The sequence below is a fragment of the Phalaenopsis equestris genome, unplaced genomic scaffold (assembly GCF_001263595.1).
Source record: "Phalaenopsis equestris unplaced genomic scaffold, ASM126359v1 Scaffold000065, whole genome shotgun sequence".
Taxonomy (NCBI): domain Eukaryota; kingdom Viridiplantae; phylum Streptophyta; class Magnoliopsida; order Asparagales; family Orchidaceae; genus Phalaenopsis; species Phalaenopsis equestris.
In genome coordinates, this window is record NW_018164507.1 from 659499 (window position 1) to 677912 (window position 18414).

General features: G+C 40.5%; 2 protein-coding genes across 2 annotated transcripts; both read right to left on the reverse strand.

Annotated features, from left to right (window-relative positions):
- Positions 1–7248: 7248 nt before the first annotated feature.
- Positions 7249–8690, reverse strand: LOC110019644 (malonyl-coenzyme A:anthocyanin 3-O-glucoside-6''-O-malonyltransferase-like). Its single transcript, XM_020717390.1, is given in 2 exon segments — positions 7249–8040; positions 8043–8690. Coding segments are annotated over 2 exon segments (1350 nt in total). The 5' UTR covers positions 8605–8690; the 3' UTR covers positions 7249–7252.
- A 7602-nt stretch (positions 8691–16292) lies between these two features.
- On the reverse strand, positions 16293–17967 carry LOC110019645 (phenolic glucoside malonyltransferase 2-like). Its single transcript, XM_020717391.1, has one exon. It carries the CDS (start codon positions 17949–17951, stop codon positions 16581–16583), a length of 1371 nt encoding a protein of 456 aa, XP_020573050.1. The 5' UTR covers positions 17952–17967; the 3' UTR covers positions 16293–16580.
- Positions 17968–18414: the final 447 nt, after the last annotated feature.

Below are 18414 nucleotides of genomic sequence, written 5' to 3' on the forward strand. Positions count from 1 at the left end.
AAGAGATGACTTTAAGTTGGGGAGGAGGTCGGAGTTGAAAAAATGGGATTTTGTTACAGAGAGGTCGTAGAAGAAGAGACGTTGAACTGGGGGGAAGTTAAGGAAGAGGAGGTCGAAGTAGGTGAGGGGGATGGAGGAGAAGGTAGGCGAGGTACTGCTGGCCACCGGTGAAATCCGGCATTGCTCCACCACCACGAGCTTGTGAAACGGAGACATGTCGGAGAGGACTCTTGATGGAGTTGGCGAAGAAATTGATTAGCCGAGGATTTCGTAAGAGGCGAGTAATGCAGCACTTTATGTAAGGTATTTGGGAAGATATAAAAGGGTATTTTCATGGCGGGACCCAAAAAAAAACTTACACACACTAAAGATCGGACAATAGTTCAACTACTGGCTCATCTCACTATTTACGAACACCATAATTGTACTAACATTTAAATAGGTGAAATGATCTTCCAAATCAATAAATAAATATAAGCTTATTTCAGTTGAATTCCCCCCACCCTATGAAAAGAAAAATTATCCAGCGACAGTATTTATAAAGCATGTGATTTGTTTCCATTGCCCCACAGGGCTAGCTGGAAATTGAATGTATGGCCATCATTGAAGGTTCTGCGGGTAAAAAACAAATTGAATTGGGAGATTTCTTGATTGAAAGCATAGAGATAAAGATATTATTTGTAGAAAGGGAAAAGTATAACAATAATGTTATTACATATTTTGATAGATAAAGATCTGCGACCTGAAGCCACTAAATAAAGGATATCTTTAGGCAAGAATTTTTCAAATAAATATGGAAATTTTATTGTTGGATGTGCAGCATTCCTTCACTGAAGAAGTAATTAATATTGTGTAGCAAGAATTGAGACTCTGAAGCCACCCAATCTATAACACATTTTCTCCTCCTTTTTTATCATATTTGCAGTTTAAAGTTCTTGATTCAGAGCATGGTTATTTTCTGTTAGCGTCAAGTTATTTTTGGATGAGCAGCATTCCTTCATTGGAAGAGTAATCAGTGTTGTTAGAGCTATTTGGATAAAGTGACTGTAATTGGATGCTTAAAGAAGATGGGTAATATTGAGATATTGAGTTAATAAGACTATTTACTGTTTTCAGTGAGTTACTAGCTGAGATTCAATATATTTTAGCTTCACTCTATGCATGAAATGCAATATGGATTAAAGGTGTGAGCATCATTAGTTTCTACATTACATAATGAAGTTTAATTCTTTCTTCAAAAATAAATGTCAGCTAAGCTTTTTCATAACTAAATGTTAGGTGCATTTATAGATATACCACACAATTCTTATGTATATACAAATGGAATGTAATGCAATTTAGAATGTAACAGTTATTTATTGGAACCATTTCATCCATAAAAAATGTAATTTTTTTCTCCATAAATTTCTAAGAAAAGTTATATTCTTTCATCATCCAAAAAAAAATGTGACAGCTTTACATTAACTATTGATGCAATAAGTAAATTATAAAATTTGTCACGGTGCATTAGCTTTTAATATAACAAGTTTGCATCCAATGAAATTGTATAAAGAGATTGTAACACAAAATGCTAACTTTTATTGTTGTAATTCATAATGATATGAAACCTCTTTTGTAATTTACTTGTCTCTTAAGATCGTTGATCGTTGAGGAGATTTTTTTTTTACTCATTGATATGGACAACAAGAGAATGATTTAGCTTTTTTCAAAATTATTATTTTTTTAATATAAAGATAGATCATTGAGATGTTTTGTTAGTTTATCTAATGTAGATTTATTTTTTATAAAGTGGTGATTTTTATTTTCAAATTTTGGATATGCAACCTGATGTAAATGAGCACTTTTTTATAACTTTTAAATTTGGTGGATATTGGACCCAAGTCAAAAACCAAGAGAGTAAAAATTATAATAAGTGCAAGCAAAGAACTATGAAGATTCAAGAAAATATATTGAGTCTTTATTCATTAAAAGAAGAGATTAAAACAAATTATGGTTGGCTAAGAGGGCACTAGTGCAAGTTAGATTATTATATTATTGGAGCTATACCAAAAGATTACAACTTACTTGAAAATGATGATGATATTCTTGAAATGAATACAAGTTCAAATGAAAAAAAATTGAGTTGAGAGTGTGGACATAACTCAAGAGAGGAGGAAGTGATAATGCACTTATGAGATGTAGTCCTAAGCAACAAAAATATGGCACTGGACGTAGTTCCAGCTTCTGACATATACGATAACAATTTTAAAGATTCTGAAGATTTTGTGGTTGGTGTTATTTTTAAGAATTCTCTTTCTTTTAAAAATGTTCTCTGATCCATTGTCATTACGAATAACTTTAGAGTAAAAATCCAATTTTGTAACAAACTTCTAGTTATATTCACACATTCATATATTGATACATATATAGATACACTTAGAGAGTGTGAGCTTTAGTTACAATAAAAGGTCAATATATTGAAGTGAGAAAATTCAATGGTACTCACTTATGCTCTTTAATAAAGTAGGTAACAAAGTGACATCTTTATCTTGGGTAACATAGTAGATTAAAATGTTCGGAAGAATCTTGACATCTCTCCAAAAAACAACAAACATATATTAGAAAATATGTATGACTTATGAATACCTTGCATGAAGTTATGGAAGTCATAAGAGGAAGTTGAAGTGTGCAAAATATGTGATAAAAACTGTCTAAATTTTACTACAACTATCTATATTATTTTTTTCCTATTTATGTTTGCCTAAGTACTTTATGTGGAATTGTAGGATACATGTATTTATGAGGGTTGTAAAGATGCATCAAAAGATATTGAAGTGAAATAAAAGTAAGCTGATTCAGACCTTAAGCCACCTTGCCACAATGCCTGAACTTGAGTGGAGGGTAAGCACCACCTTTGGGCGTGCCTGTACGAGTTCAGCGTGTGTGGACCACTTTGGAAGTGCATGTACCATTCTAGCCCCTAGCAAACAGAGCACCAGACTTATATGCAGCTTATATGCACCCCCAAACTAATGCCTTGGAACCACACTAGGCATGTACGTGCTACTTCTTGGACACACTCACCTCAGACCTCGTGTATGGGTATCATCTTTAGGGCGCTTAAGCACACCCTTCAACCAGAGACACCATTTCTTCTACCGTCAAGGCACTGCCTCTGAGATCCATGAGAGATGTAGACACATAGAGCACAACACTTTAGCATTGTAAGGAAGATCTTTGACTCCATGCAAACTAACTTAGGAATTTATAACAATTTTTTTCACTACCAATCTTTGGTTTACAAAAGGAATAATTTCAAATAAAGAAGAGCACTGATCCTCCACTGCAGGAGAAAGTTCGATCCTTGGGACACAGAGAGGAAGAAGGAAAGATTGGTGGGATTAGCTGGAGAACAAATGTAACTGATAACATCCTTCGTTGGAATAATCTAAGAAGAGTTTGAGAGATTGTGAGAGATCTTTTAGGAGAAAACAACTGTAAGTATGTCTTATGTGCTCAAAGTGTTGGGATATTATTGTAATTACATGTAATTTATTGAAGAACCTAAGTGGAATCGTTCTAGTTGTTTGTTTATGGCCTTTTATTAGGCAACATGCAGCTTCTGGAGTTATATGGAACTTCCAGAAAGGTCCCAGTGCCTCTAAACCCTAATAGCAGCACACTTGTACCTTTCTAGTCTGGCATGGTCTTACTAGGCCTAAGGCCTGACTATGCCCAAGCGTAGCCATGCCCCGTCCTGGGCATGGCATCCCCCCCCAATCTTAAATCACTATTTCTGTGGCCTTTGTCCACAGATTCACATCTCAACCATCCATTCATTTGGACTGCTGAAAGCATCCGACAACCGTCGACTGTTCCATAAACCATCAATGTAATCTGAACCTTCAATCTCTTGTCTTATTGATGGCCCAGCACCGCCACCGACGCTAATAAAAGGCAATTTTTCATCGTTGTCATGGGGACGTGTATGCTTTGCTTAGTGCGCTTGCTCGGAAGAGGGTGAAGCAATCCAGTTGTGAAGGAGTTAAGTATAGAGTGCTTCGAACCAGTTTTTTGGTCTCTTCTCAGCTGCCACTTTGTAGCTCTCTCCTCTTTTCTTTTCTTTTTTAAGTGTTTTAATCTAAGTAGTTGTGTTAAAATTCTATTTTATGTTAATTTGGTAGCCTTGGATTAGACTTGGGTTTAGGTTCGAATCAGGTTGGCCATCGACATACACCCCGTGCTATCGGAGCGTTGGGAAGCCTCTTGTTCTTTGTTTAGTCACTCGTCAGTCTGACTGTTGGGAATGGGTGGATTCTAAAGAGTTACCATGTGGGATCAAGCTCCTCGAGACTCTCCCTCTAGGAGCGGCGATTGAATGTTCCTCTGAGTTATGGCAACATGGAGGGCCTCAAGCCAATTCATTATTTGCACTCGCATCGACTGAATCTCCTCTTGAATGTCTCAACACACTGTTTCTCTATTGAATTCCATGGATGTTGCGTCTATCTGAGTGGTTTCTCCATTGTGGTTAGCTCCGCTTCTCGTCTAAGTGCAGGTCCACGTTCACCGCACCACCTTTCAGAATATTGGATCATAAATTGTCTTTCAGTAGATGCACACTTCGAGAGTTAGAGCTTGGAGAAGAAGGAAATGAGGGAGAGAGAGAGAGTAGAAGATGTCGGAAAGGTCAAAGTAGGGAAGACGGGAAAAAGTCTGTGGACCGGGGGCACTTTTATTCATCTGTTTGCCCCATATTTATTGGAGCATATTTGTACAATTACAGAATGGAGGAACCAGTTTGGAAACCATGTTTAATACATGTGATATGATAATTAAAATTAGATTTACAACATAATTGGAATGTGATCAGACAATAATTAATCTGCTTGCCGCATTTGGTTCGGTCGACCAAGGTAAACAACTACTTGGCGGTCGTCTCTGTCGAGGCATAATTGATTGGTCGCGATCAGCCGACCTTTTAGGGAGGTTCGACTTTTAGGATCATAGATAAGTCTGTCGATCGGATTCACCGATAATGGATGTCGGTGAAACAATCAGTCTGTTGATCTTCATATGACCGGTTCAGGTCAAGTTTCTTGAATTCGATGCCTCGATCATTGAGCCATTTTCTTTAGCTAATCGATTAGTTGGAGATTCATGCCGTTAATTTTGGTATGTACACATGCCACTCAAATCTTTAACAACACATCAAAATATCCACGATCACAACCTGTTTAAAAGTGAAATACACATTTTCATACATAAGTTTATGATACCAAAGTGTTATAAGTATAAATATCAAAATTTAGGTGTTAGATTTGTGTAAATGCATAAGAATTGTGTGGTATGTTTTTAAATTTCCCTCACATGATATTCGCCGTGACATACAATGCATCAAAGCCAGTTTCAACCATGACGTAACATTTTTTTTTAAACATTTTTTTTTTTTATTATTACACAAAAATAAAAGAATTTTATTAATATTTGCTGACACACACGATATTATATCATGTTTATCTATGTATATATAAATGTAACATTTTTTTTTATTACACAAAAATAAAAAAAATTTATTTATATTTTCCGACACACATGATATTATATCATGTTTATCTATGTATATATAAATGATTTTTTCATACTAAATATCAGTAATTTTCGATATATCATTTATTTTTAAGTATTTTTATTTTAAATCATGATAATATGTTAGTTATTATCAATTATGCAATGAAAAAAAGTCTTAATAATGGGTTGCTTGAATTCCATAATACTTAATTCGAGTAGAAATGTTATGTTAAATAAGAACTAACTATTAAAATAATCCTTATAGCTATTAAAGCATTTTACTTATTTTCATTTTAGAAGAGAAATAGTTGGCCTTTATATTAATGTTTTCTTACGAGAAAATAAATATTATAAAAGAATTATTATTATTGTGTGCTACTAAAATGTCGATGTTAGAAAAAATCTTAAGTTTTAGCTCAGCATAACTTTAATATAACACACACATAAATAGTGGTTTAAGAGGCGACCATAGTTTTTATGTTAAAAACTCGTGGGGAAAAAAACAACGGGACGTGGTGCAGTCAAAGTAATCCCGAAGAAAATAAACACTATCCTGATTTATTTTTCCTCAAAATTAGGGAAGAAGAGGTTATAAAATTATGTTGAAACCGGATTTTTTTGGACAAATATAACTATATATGAGTAGTTGGGACTGCAATAGCTATAATTGACGGCTACAACAACTGTAATTAACTGTAAGGGTTGTAATTGGTGGCTACAATAACCACAATTGGCACTATGTCAATGGTTAGATTATAACAACCATTGGTCATGATCAACAATTTCTAGATATCTCCGGCCTTACACTTCTCTTCAAGAGTTGCTATTTAGTTGTCAACTCAATTATGTCTTTCCTCTCACTTTCAAATAAAGAATAAAGGATTACTTATATTTTTTAGTGGGAATATTTCGGTGAATTTAGCAAGAATTTCAATACATTTTATGAGACAGTGTATATTGATTCACTCGATCATAAATCATTTTTTTCCACATTAAAGTAACTTAATGGCCTCAAAATTGAATGATGCTTGACTCGTTGAATTTCTCTCATTGAGATACTCAATTTGATTATAAGCATATCAAATTTTGATATTGTTTGACATTTCAATTGATGCACAAAAATCTTTAGCTATATTTTTAAGTATTTAATCAATGCTCGATCATTTGAACTCAAATGACACCACTTTTGGCATCGCTAAGTTCGTCCTTTGGAGACATTCATTTTGACAATAAATTTATTAAAATTGGATCCCAAACATAAATTTGAAACATTTCTTGCCAAAATATGTTGTGATTCGTGATTGATGATAAAAACTTTTTGATAACACTTCAATTACCATGTGTAAACATATGTATTTAACGGACAATGAAGTTGAATCTATGATTGACAAAAGGTAGTGAAGTTTTCATAACTCATTCATGAAAAAAGAATGAAAATTTAGAAAACAAGGTATTAGTAGTGTAATCAAACTGAACATCAAAAATCAGAGTAAACTAGCTTTATTTTGGAAAGAAATTAACTCTTTTTTAATTAACACCATAACATATTAGCATTAGTTAAATTATGAGGGAGCTTAATAATTATTTACATACAAACCACTCAATTTTTATGTATCTATGTAACAAACATCTATATTTCAATATCACAAGTTTAGGTGTTAGATGTGTGAGTTCATAAGAATTGAGTGGTATGTATGTAAATTCACAAATCAGATGAAAAGTTGACCCCAAACTTGCTCATGTCCTCTTCAGAGAGCACCAAACCAATCTCCAATCCTCCCTCCTCCTCCCTGCTCTCAGCCAGCGACATGGCCCCCGTCTCAACAATAGATGTAAGCTCTACCTTCACCGGCTTCCCCCACCCAAAATCAGCCTCGTAAACCCTCAGCTTCGGCGATCCATTAACCGACAACGGCCGGCTCTTCTTCACTTCCCCGGACCTATCAGCCACTGCAGTTAATACCTCACAAATATCCCTCCCCTGCAGCCAATCTATGCCCTTCCCAATCTCAATGGCCGCCAACTCTATCCCATTCCTTCCCACCAGATCTCCAAAACTCAACTCCGCCATAAAAAACCCCAAGCAGTTCCCAAAGTAATTGCTTGGGATGGGCGGACTCATCCTCGATCTCCAATCCGCAGAGCTTTCGAAACGCTGGTTGATGTCTCCGTCATATCCCCGAGCTTTCACGAGGCATCTCCATACATAAGCGCAGGTTACAACAAAAGCCGACAAGTGAAAAGATGTTGGTTTTGTCTCTTGTTCCGCCGCCTTCGCTAGCACACGCTCCTTCAGCCGCAAAATCTGATCTTTACCAAGAGTAAAAGTAGCAGAGACAAATTCATGATCGGAAACTGACATGCTATGCTGCTTCCTCAAATGCTCTTCGCAGCTCTCTTTGAACTGACGCACCTTCTCGAATAAATTCCGGCGAATTCCGCCGGTATCGATAATAATGGATCGATCGAGGAATGGAGGGGAGATGCCATCGAGGTTGGGTTCAGCACGGCGGCCCACGAGCGAATGAATCGCATTGACCCGGCTCCGTCGCACACGGCATGGTTTACTGCGAAGCCTATGCAGAGGCCTTGGTTCGGGAAAAACGTGATTTGAATCGAGATGGCCGGAAATTGGCCACCCGATGCGGACGACTTGGCTGGCTTGGGGACCAGAAGTTGGAGGTTTTTGAGGCTTCGTGGATGGTGGCCGGATATGTTGCAGAAGTCGTCGCCGGTGAATTCGGCGAGGGTGATGTTGACGGAATCTCCTTCGGTGTATACGATTTCGAATTGTTCGTCGGATTCAGGGGAGGGGCGGATGGATCCGGCTAAAGGGTAGTAGTGGCGGAGGGTGAGGGAGAGGGATTCAGTGAAGAGGGGGAGTTTGTGGTGTATGAAGTGGGAGATGGAATGAGGGAAGTGGTAGAAGAAGAGCCACTCTACCATGGGTGAGTTTTGGAGCCACATAATGTCGAGGAATGAGAGCGGCTGAGGAGGCTGCGATGGAAGCGACGGAGAGATTTGGATTTCGCGGAGGATTCTCACCGCAGCCATTGCAGAGACGGTTGGGTTTCCGCGCGGCTGTAGACTTTTGCTGAATTAAGCAGATTTATATGTTTCATCCTCATAACTTTCATCATTATCATCCCCCTTATTTCTTTTAAAAATGAAATACCTTCGGAATTCTCTCTGTCTCCGTCTTGTCGTGCTTGATGTTTTTGTTGGGGAGCGAGAGGCGAGGCCATACAAAAAAATTCGCATCTTTTTCCTGCCTCAAGATGCGGAATAACAACATCCGGAAGATTTAAGGAAATTTTACTTATCACGGTTTCTAAACATTCTTTATTAAAATTCGCGCCCCCAAAATATCGAATTTATGCATTGGGGTTAGAAGAGAAAAAGCGCGCGAAACTGTTTCATTCTCCCTTTGCCCTCGCCTTCGCCTTCACCTTCACCACTTTCATTCTCCTCTTTAACTATTCTTCTCCCTTTCCCAGAAGCTTCTCCTCTTCTGATCAATTCCGACACAGTGCTCGTTCCTTCCTCTCGGTCTCCTGCGCCGCGGGTGCCGCGCCGGTGCCGCCCCTCTCCCTCGCTGGCGGCCATCCCGCCGCTGGACCAAGCCCTCACCGGCGTCCTCCTGCAGCTCTCTCGTCCTGCTCGAACACCTCTGTTTCCCACAGAAGAGTTCCTTTCTTCTATTTGGTTTGAATACGGAGCTCCAGTCTTCCATGGCCAACAGCGTTGTTCGCGTTATAATCTCTTCTGTTCTCATCTTTGTTCGGTTGCAACTAAGTCTCGATTATTTCTCTTCTTAACAGTTGTCTTATAGTATTCTTCAGTTTGTCGCCTAGGTCGCTTTTGACTTTATCAAGTAAATTTGACATGTATAACAAATAAGGAGCTGAGAAGTATATCCTCGATTTAAAATTACCATTTTTACAACAAGCAAGATTTGAGTTATATTTTACTTAAAACTGTTATATGTCATATGCTCTGTTTTTTATTTAGAAAGATTTGTGAGTACTAAAATGCAAATAGTAGTAAAATTAGCGTTAACAATAACAGGAAGCAAAAACTTCAATCATGGCAAAGTACCTAGGGAAGTTGAAGACGGAGATCCGTCGCTTTTCTAGCTTAAGAATTGAACAAATCAGATCAATTATCTCCTCTCTCGAATCCACCATCTACGAGAGGGGCTACCAAAAAGACTCGAGTGACCCTCAATTGAAGAACCACTAGCAATGGAGATAATCCAGGAGGAGAAGAAAAGTTGGATGAGCTCGTACAACTAGTGCCTGAATAATGGGGAGATCGACAAAGAAGTCACCGATATTAGGAGATTCAAATATAAGGCTGCCCCGATACTTACTAATCAAAGGAAAACTCTTCAAAAAGTCGGCCACGTCCATATACTTAAAATGCATTGGGGAGGATGAGGTTGAAAACATACTCCAAGAAGTTCATGATGGGGAATACGGGAGTCATTCCTGAGCAAAGACGCTAGCTTATCGAATTCAACGACAAGGTTACTTCTGACTGAGCTTACTCACAAAGACATCAAAGAATATTCCCTTGAACAAACGGACAAGTGGAAGCCGTAAACAAAATCATCATAAATTCACAAAGGAAAAAGGTGAAAGGAGGGAAGGGCAAATGGGCAGAACGGATCCCTTTGTTACTCTGGGTGATACAAGCAACACCAGACACGTCCACCGCATAGACTTCTTTTATGCTGTTCCACGGAATGGAAGCTATGCTACTGGTCGAATAGAACAACCATAGCCAGATGGTATTCTTTGCCTTAACTTTCGATGAGGAAGATCTGGGAGAGTGAATTGAGGTGAACGACGAAGAAGTCAGACTAGCCCTAGATATGGCCGAGGAGGATAGAGGCAACACAACCCTCCGACAAGAAAATGTTAAGCGGAAGATGGCCAAATATTTCAACAAGCACGTAAGTGAAGAAAAGTTTTTCGACCTAGTGTTGAAGAAGGTCGTCTTTGCCGCTAGAGGGCAAGCTATTGAGAAGCTGAATCAAACCTGGAATGACCTTTACATCACCCATCATAGAATTGGACATGGAGCATACAAACTATAGACATTCACAATGAACGATGTCCCTCGAACTTGGACTGGTGACCATGTAAATAAATTATTCCATTTGAGATATCCCTGTTGGTAGAAGGAAAACTACCGTAATTGTTTTATATGACCATTCTTATCTTCTAAAATGTCAATATAATAAAGAGGCTTTTTTACATTCATGATATCTAAAGTTTAAGATGTCACATATTCAATATTGCTAACATTACTCTCTGAATGTTTTTATGCTAGGGGAATTGACGCCATCACGCTCAGGGAGCTGACACGATTACACTTGGGAAACAGGCTTTGTGAATGGAAAAAGGCTTATCAATCCATTCAAAGATGGTGAAGTGGGCTATAGAGTGTATCAAGATCTAGCAGCGACAAGCTCTGCGATAGGCGTGCAAACAATTATCATGTGCTTTATTTCAAAAGTTAGCACCCAACAGTGATAAGCTTCATGTAGGGTGTCTAGCTATCGCAAATGGCTTATGAGATATATCAACACCTGACAGCGACAAGTTTCGTAAGGGGTGTGCAAATGATCATCCTTTGCCCAACTTAAAACATTTGCACAAGACAACAATAAGCTCCGCGAGGGACGTAACTATCTCGAGTAGGACTGTAAACAAGCCGAGCTTGAGTGAGCTCAGGCTTGGCTAGTGTTCGGCTCATTCGAAATAGCTCGTGTTCGAAATCGGCTCGTGAAGGGTGTGTTCGTGTTTGACTCGATTTAAATATTCGTGTTTGTGTTCGGCTCGAAATTGGCTCGTTAAACTAAAATTAAGAAAAATAGATGTAAAGTGTGAGATTCGAACCTGGGTCAAATCTATATAAAATAAGATACTAACAACATTGCCACATGAGTTGTTATGATTTAAACTTAGACATAAATATATACAATATATTATTATATAAATAATATATGTAATATATTGTTATATAAAAAGTTATATAATTTTTTTTTCGAGCCGAACACGAGCGAACAAACTGTTGTTCGTGTTCGGCTCGTTTATATTTCGAGCTTAAAAATTTGTTGTTCGTGTTCGGCTCGTTTATATTTTGAGCTTAAAAATTTGTTCTTGTTCGGCTCGTTAGGCTTAACGAACGAGCCGAACACGAGCTGCTTAACTAGTCGAACACGAGCTGTTCACGAACAACGAGCCAAATTGACAGCCCTAATCTCGAGTGGCCTATGAGATGTAACAGCACCCGACAGTGATAAGCTCCACGAGGGGTGTAACTATTGCATGTGGTGTATGGGATGTATCAACACCCGACAGTGACAAGCTTCCCGAGAGGTGTGTAAACGATTGTCCTTCGCCCTACTACAAGTGTTAGCGCTCGGCAGCCACAAACTCCGCAAGGGGTGTCTAACTATCGCTTGAGAATTATGGGACGTATCGACACCTAACACGGATAAGCTTCGCAAGGGTTCATGAATGACTCTCCTGTGCCTTACTTCAAACTTTAGCACCCGACAGAGACAAGCTCCGTGAGGGGTGTCTAACTGTTGTCTGTGGCTTATGGGACGTATCAACTTTCGAAAGCGACAAGCTCCGTGAGGGGTGCATCAATGATAGTCAGGTGCCTTAACTATAACATTAATACCCTCCAACGACAAGCTCTACACAGAATCTACGATGACCTTATATGTGCAATACACGTGTACTCGACAGCAACTTATAACACTGAATTACTTGTATATTTTAACTCCTACATTCTAGCAAATAACAGACAAGAGAGAAACGGTCGGGATAATGAAACCCCCAACCTAAAAAATTTTCATATCTTACAACAATTCATTTGCAGGTTACAAGTAACAATCTGCTTAGCAACGAAATAAGAAGAAAAGAAGAATAAAAACATACAAAGCGGGACTACTCTAAACCTGGGCATTCGAGGACTCCCCAGAGTTTGCCCCCCTTGTCCCTTCGGTGCCAATCAGCTCCTGATAAGTGAATTCCTCCTCGCTCTCAGCACCTGAAAGAAGCTTCCCAAATTCCTCCATGTTTTTTCACATAAGGTCCACCGGCTTGTGCTTCGCAAACCTTTCGATCGCAAGGGTGGTACCAACTGCAACCCGGCAAGAAAGGCCCTCGACGTATGCCTCCCTGGTGACCATCGAAGACATTTTTTCTCTTAGCTCCTTTTTTTCCTTTAAAAGAGCCGCCACCTCTTCCTCATGTTGTTGGGCATCTATCTGCCGCTTCTCGAGGGGGAGCTTCAATTTCCCTTCTGTCATAGAGAGTTTTCGCTTTAACTTTCGAACCCTTGAGGAAGACCACCCGATGTCCTCCTCGGCTTCGTCCAAGAGAAGAACTTGGAAGTGTGAAGCCTACCAAGCTAGGGCATGAAAACAGTCGACTGATTTAAATGTCCCTTTATCCATCGACCTCAAGTTCCTCTCATAGGCACGAGATAATAACATGTCAATCAGAATATAAGACTACTCTACATTCAGTGGGATGTCCGGAAACCACACGATCTCGCTATCAATGAAAGCACAGTGACCGCTCATCCAGACACTGGTTCCATGATTAAGTGAGAATGACCATTCTAGCATAACCACCCCCTTTTGCATGGGAGGAGGGGGCAAGTCGACATCGAGGACATGAGCATTTCCTTCCCTCCGACGAGCGTCGCTCTGTTCGATCTGCGACCACTGGTCTCTCTTCAGAATCGGTCTCGATGGAGATTGGGCGATAGACGCAACTCACCTCACCATGTAGAGGTATGAACGAGCCCCCGCTCCACCAGTCGCTAGAACTCTTCTAGCCGACAAGCGCATCAATGGGACTCCAAATACAGGATGGCTAGGTGAACGAAAGGATTCCCCCCTCTCCCTTCCGAAGAACTTAGCAAATTACACAAAAGCCATGAAAATGCATTTCACACATGAACAAACAAGAAAATAAAAGATATCAGCCTTAATCATTCCCCTCGACCAACCTGATCAAGTCAGCCGACCTTGGTCTCTGCTGAACGAGGGAGGACTGCCTCTCCCCACTTCAAAGCCATCCTTTCGCCAGCAGCTCTCTCTCGAGCAACCTCCCTGTCGTCTGCCGGTCTCCACAGATCCTCGGGCATAGTATCTATCCCATCCAGACGAATCATTCGTTTCAATCACGTTGGGGTCAAGGAGCTGAAATAGAGAGGCGCTAGCCCTCAATCAACGCCTTATGACCCCGAACATTCCCAGGCAAGGTATTTATTTTCTTCACATCGCACTTCATAGGATAAGTGTGGATCCCTCATTCATCCGCCGTCGAGGTGATCAGGAACTTTGTCGTCCAGTCCTTCACTTTATTCTTTAACCCCATCATTTGAATCTTGACACCGGCGGCAAACTAAATGTAGTCATCATGACCAATCTAGAAGAAGAAGAAATTATTGAAGAGTTTGATCGACCACGAGATCTTCATCCTCCAACAGAAGAGCACACATATCATGATAGTGATGATTGAGTTTGAAAGGATTTGAGCAGGAATAATTTCATAGTGGTTGAAGATTGAACACAACTCTCAACAAAATGGTAGCCAAAGACCTATCTTAAAGTGATCATTGTAAAAGAGAATGTCAGGATAGAAGTCGTATGCGGCCCATTCATGGCTGCAAGTCGGTCGCAGGAAAATTATGGGAACTAGAACACAACGATCCTGGTTCGCCGTAGAAAGAACTGAAACCTATGTAGCAAGATTAAAATTGAACAACTCTTGAGAGTATTTCTGAACCCTGAAGTTTATAGCGTTAGAAAGAAAAGAAGGATGAAGAAACCCAGAGAAAGGAAGAAACGACAATGCCGCCAGATGGAAGAAGAGGAATGAGAAAAGAAAAGAAACAGGGGCCCTGGGCGATTGCGCGACCACACGTATATATACACATGAGAAAGGATGTCGGAAAGTCGAAACGCCGCAGATATGGCTGATGCGACAGAACTACATGTCATCCAAGTAAAGTCAACATTATCAAAAATAGAAAAAAAAAGTTATTTTATTTCATTCCTTATTTATTTATATACAAAAAGATAGGGGACGTCCCGTCAAACCCTCGGTTACAACTGAGTAAGGAAAAATTGGACTAAACAGTCTTTCTCGGCTTCGCCCGAGACAAACTCCCAATGGTGAAGTCGTTCATACTTAAAGTTGTCGTCCAGCCTAAAAAAGATCACTATGTTTTCCCCTAGCCTGAGCGGAGAAGACCTCTCAAAGGTCAACAACTTCAACACAAACACATAACTTCCATGTGATTATCAAGCATCTCCTCCCCGGAAAGCTGCAAGGTCCTCGAGCAGTCAAACAACTTTCCTCTATGCCTGGTCAACCCTCTCGAGAACCTCAAAAATCCTTTTATCACTGTCTCGCTAAGGGTACTCCATGAAATAGATAAAACGTTCCTCCATCTCAGCGACGAAGTATGAAGTCAGGAGACACATAGAGCCCTCTGGTCACCTCTTTCTCTCTTGTGACACCAGAGAAAACTTGATGGCTAATGCTCTGGCCTCTAGCACCCGAATCCCTAGCATCACACTCAACACCTTGCTCCGGTGTGCTCAGCTCTGCCATATATGCTCCACCTACGACAACCTGTCCCATATTCGTCCCCTCTATTGCAAGCTAGTCCACCGCTATCGCATCATCTTCAGGACCAACGTCGGTATCCGTCAATACAAAATTGACAATCAGGACCTCATTTCCTATAAAGCAAAATGTAAAAACCTATATGTGGTATAAGAGAAAATGTCCTCACCGATTTTTTCTGGTCCTTCACATTCAAAAGAGAAACCTCTCCTAATCGGCCGAAGCCATGTCTTGCCGCCTCCTCAGAACTCCTTTGGGGAACCACGAGCCTCGTAGCCACTTGGACGGGTAATCCTTCTCCCGTAGTAGGAACACTCACCCCTGGCGAGTGTCTGATAAGATGGCCTTCAGGAAAGCCTCTTACTTATCTTACAGCCATCTCCTGAGGAGGCCTACAACAAAACCAGAACAACTAGGCTGAGTCTCACGATCACCTGCTCCAGGATTGAACACAGCTCTCTTCCTACTTACCCATTCCACGGATACCTCACCCGTTGTTTTGCACTTTACGTTTAACTTACGAGCCTGCCCCAAACACCCTATTTAAACCCTATTTATGATGGTCTGGGCACAAATATCTAGGGAGGTCCTTTATTCCACAATAATATCATTTAAATATATCGACTGAATCAAAATTTGTTAGGCGATCAACAACATTCATTGATCGAATCGGCCCCCAAATTTATTGTATGCAAATAACTCTATAATTACCACAAAACACCCCTAAAAAGTTATTAATGATGAGGCTAATCCGTACTTTTATAGTATTGAAACTTAGGCCCATATATAGAAGTCTATATTATGAATAAATGACACATTTGGTCTGTCTACTACGGCTCTCTTTCTCTCTCCCTCTCTTAATCACTTTCTAATAGTATGTTTCATTCCTTGGGGTATGTTTTCCGGATATTTTTTGATCCAACAAATATGAAATATTTAGCTATTGATATGTAAATACCAAAAAAAATGAGTAATATTAATGTAAATGCTCCAAAAATAAAAGGAAAAAATTTAAAAAAATAATGATCACATAAAGTGAAATTTCATACAACTAAAATTAAAATGTACAAGACATTGGATTACCACCTTTCCGCAAGTCATTTATATTACATGCCGACGTAAATAGTAATGTTTCTTGTGCTTGTGCTCTGTATGTGATTATCCCCCACATATATGTGAATTAAGTGTATTATAGGATATATTAAGAATGCACTTCGATGAATACATCCTCAATATGCCCTAAAATATATCAAATTCCCGTCAATTCGCACGAACTTAATCACCATATAATATTTCTTTCTTTGAGATCGGCACTGTCGAACAAATTCATACCTTAATGATTTTATGGAGGAAGAATGGAGATTACTCTGTCAAACCAGATGAAAAGTTGGTCCCAAACTTGCTCATTTCCTCTTCAGAGAGCACCAAACCAACCTCCAATCCTCCTTCCTCCTCCCTGCTCTCAGCCAGCGATATGGCTCCCGTCTCAACAGTAGATGTAATCTCCACCTTCACCGGCCTCCCCCACCCAAAATCAACCTCGTAAACCCTCAGCTTCGGCGATCCAGCAACCGACAAAGGCCTGCTCTTCTTCACTTCCCCAGACCTATCTGTCGCTACAATTAATACCTCACCAATATCTCTCCCCTGCAACCAATCTATGCTCTTCCTAATCTCAATGGCCGCCAACTCCATCCCATTCTTTCCCACCATATCTCCAAAATTCAACTCCGCCATGAAAAACCCCAAGCAGTTCCCAAAGTAATTGCTTGGGATGGGCGGCCTCATCCTCGATCTCCAATCCACAGGGCTTCCGAAACGCTGGCTGATGACTCCGTCGTATCCCCGAGCTTTCACGAGGCATTTCCATACAAAAGCGCAGGTTACAACAAAAGCAGACATGTGAAACGATGGTGGCTTTGTCCCCTGTTCCATTGCCTTCGCTTGCACGCGCTCCTTCAGCCGCAAAATCTGATCTTCACCCAGAGTAAACGTAGCAGAGACATAACCGAGATCGGAAAGTGCCATGGTATCCTCCTTCTTCAAATGCTCTTCGCAGCACTCTTTGAACTGACGCATGTTCTCGAATAATTTACGACGTATCCCGCGGGTATCGATAATAATGGATCGATCGAGGAATGGAGGGTAGATGTCATCGAGGTTGGGTTCAGCAGCAGAGCGGCAGGCGGCGGCACACGAACGGATGAATCGCATTGATCCGGCTGCGTCGCACACAGCGTGGTTTATTGCAAAGCCTATGCAGAGACCTTGATTCGGGAAAAGCGTGATTTGAATCGAGATGGGCGGAAATTGGCCACCTGATGTCGACGACTTGGCTGGTTTGGGGACCAGAAGACGGAGGTTTTTGAGGCTTCGTGGATGGTGGCCGGATATGTTGCGGAAGTCGTCGCCAGTGAATTCGGAAAGGGTGATGTTGACTGAATCTCCTTCGGTGTAGACGATCTCGAATTGTTCGACGGAATCAGGAGAGGGGCGGATGGATCCGGCTAAAAGATAGTAGTGGCGGAGGGTGAGGGAGAGGGATTCAGTGAAGACTGGCAGTTTGCTATCTATGAAGTGGGAGATGGGTTGAGGAAAGTGGTAGAAGAAGAGCCTCTCTACCATCTGTGAGTTTTGGAGCCACATAATGTCGAGGAATGTGAGCGGCTGAGGAGGCTGCAATGGAAGAGACGGAGAGATTTGGATTTCGCGGAGGACTCTCACCGCAGCCATTGCAGAGGTTGTTGGGTTTTCGCGGCGCTCTAGACTTGTTGAATAAGCAGTTTCTCTGTACTTACTCCAACCAATCCTCGTAACTTTCACCATTATCACCCCCTTGTTTATTTTAAAAATAAAATCCTTTCGGAACTCTCTGAGTCTCTCTTGTGGGAGAGATTATTGCGTGCGGACACCGCACGGTGTCCGATCCCGGGCCAGACAAAAAGAGTTTTCATCGGCCGACATCATTACCCCCACCAGCAACCTCCCACTCCGGCAGTTGTCCTCTGTCACTTTTCAAAAGAACCCTTAAGAGATATGCACAATCCGGAACTTAACTATTATTTTTTAATTCTACACCTAGCCAATGTGGGACTATTTGTCCGTGGCATTCTTCTCCACCCAACCACGCTCACGCCTGACAGACAGTAATCTGTTCTGATGTCTTTTGTCACATCCCAAAAAAACCTTTAAGAGA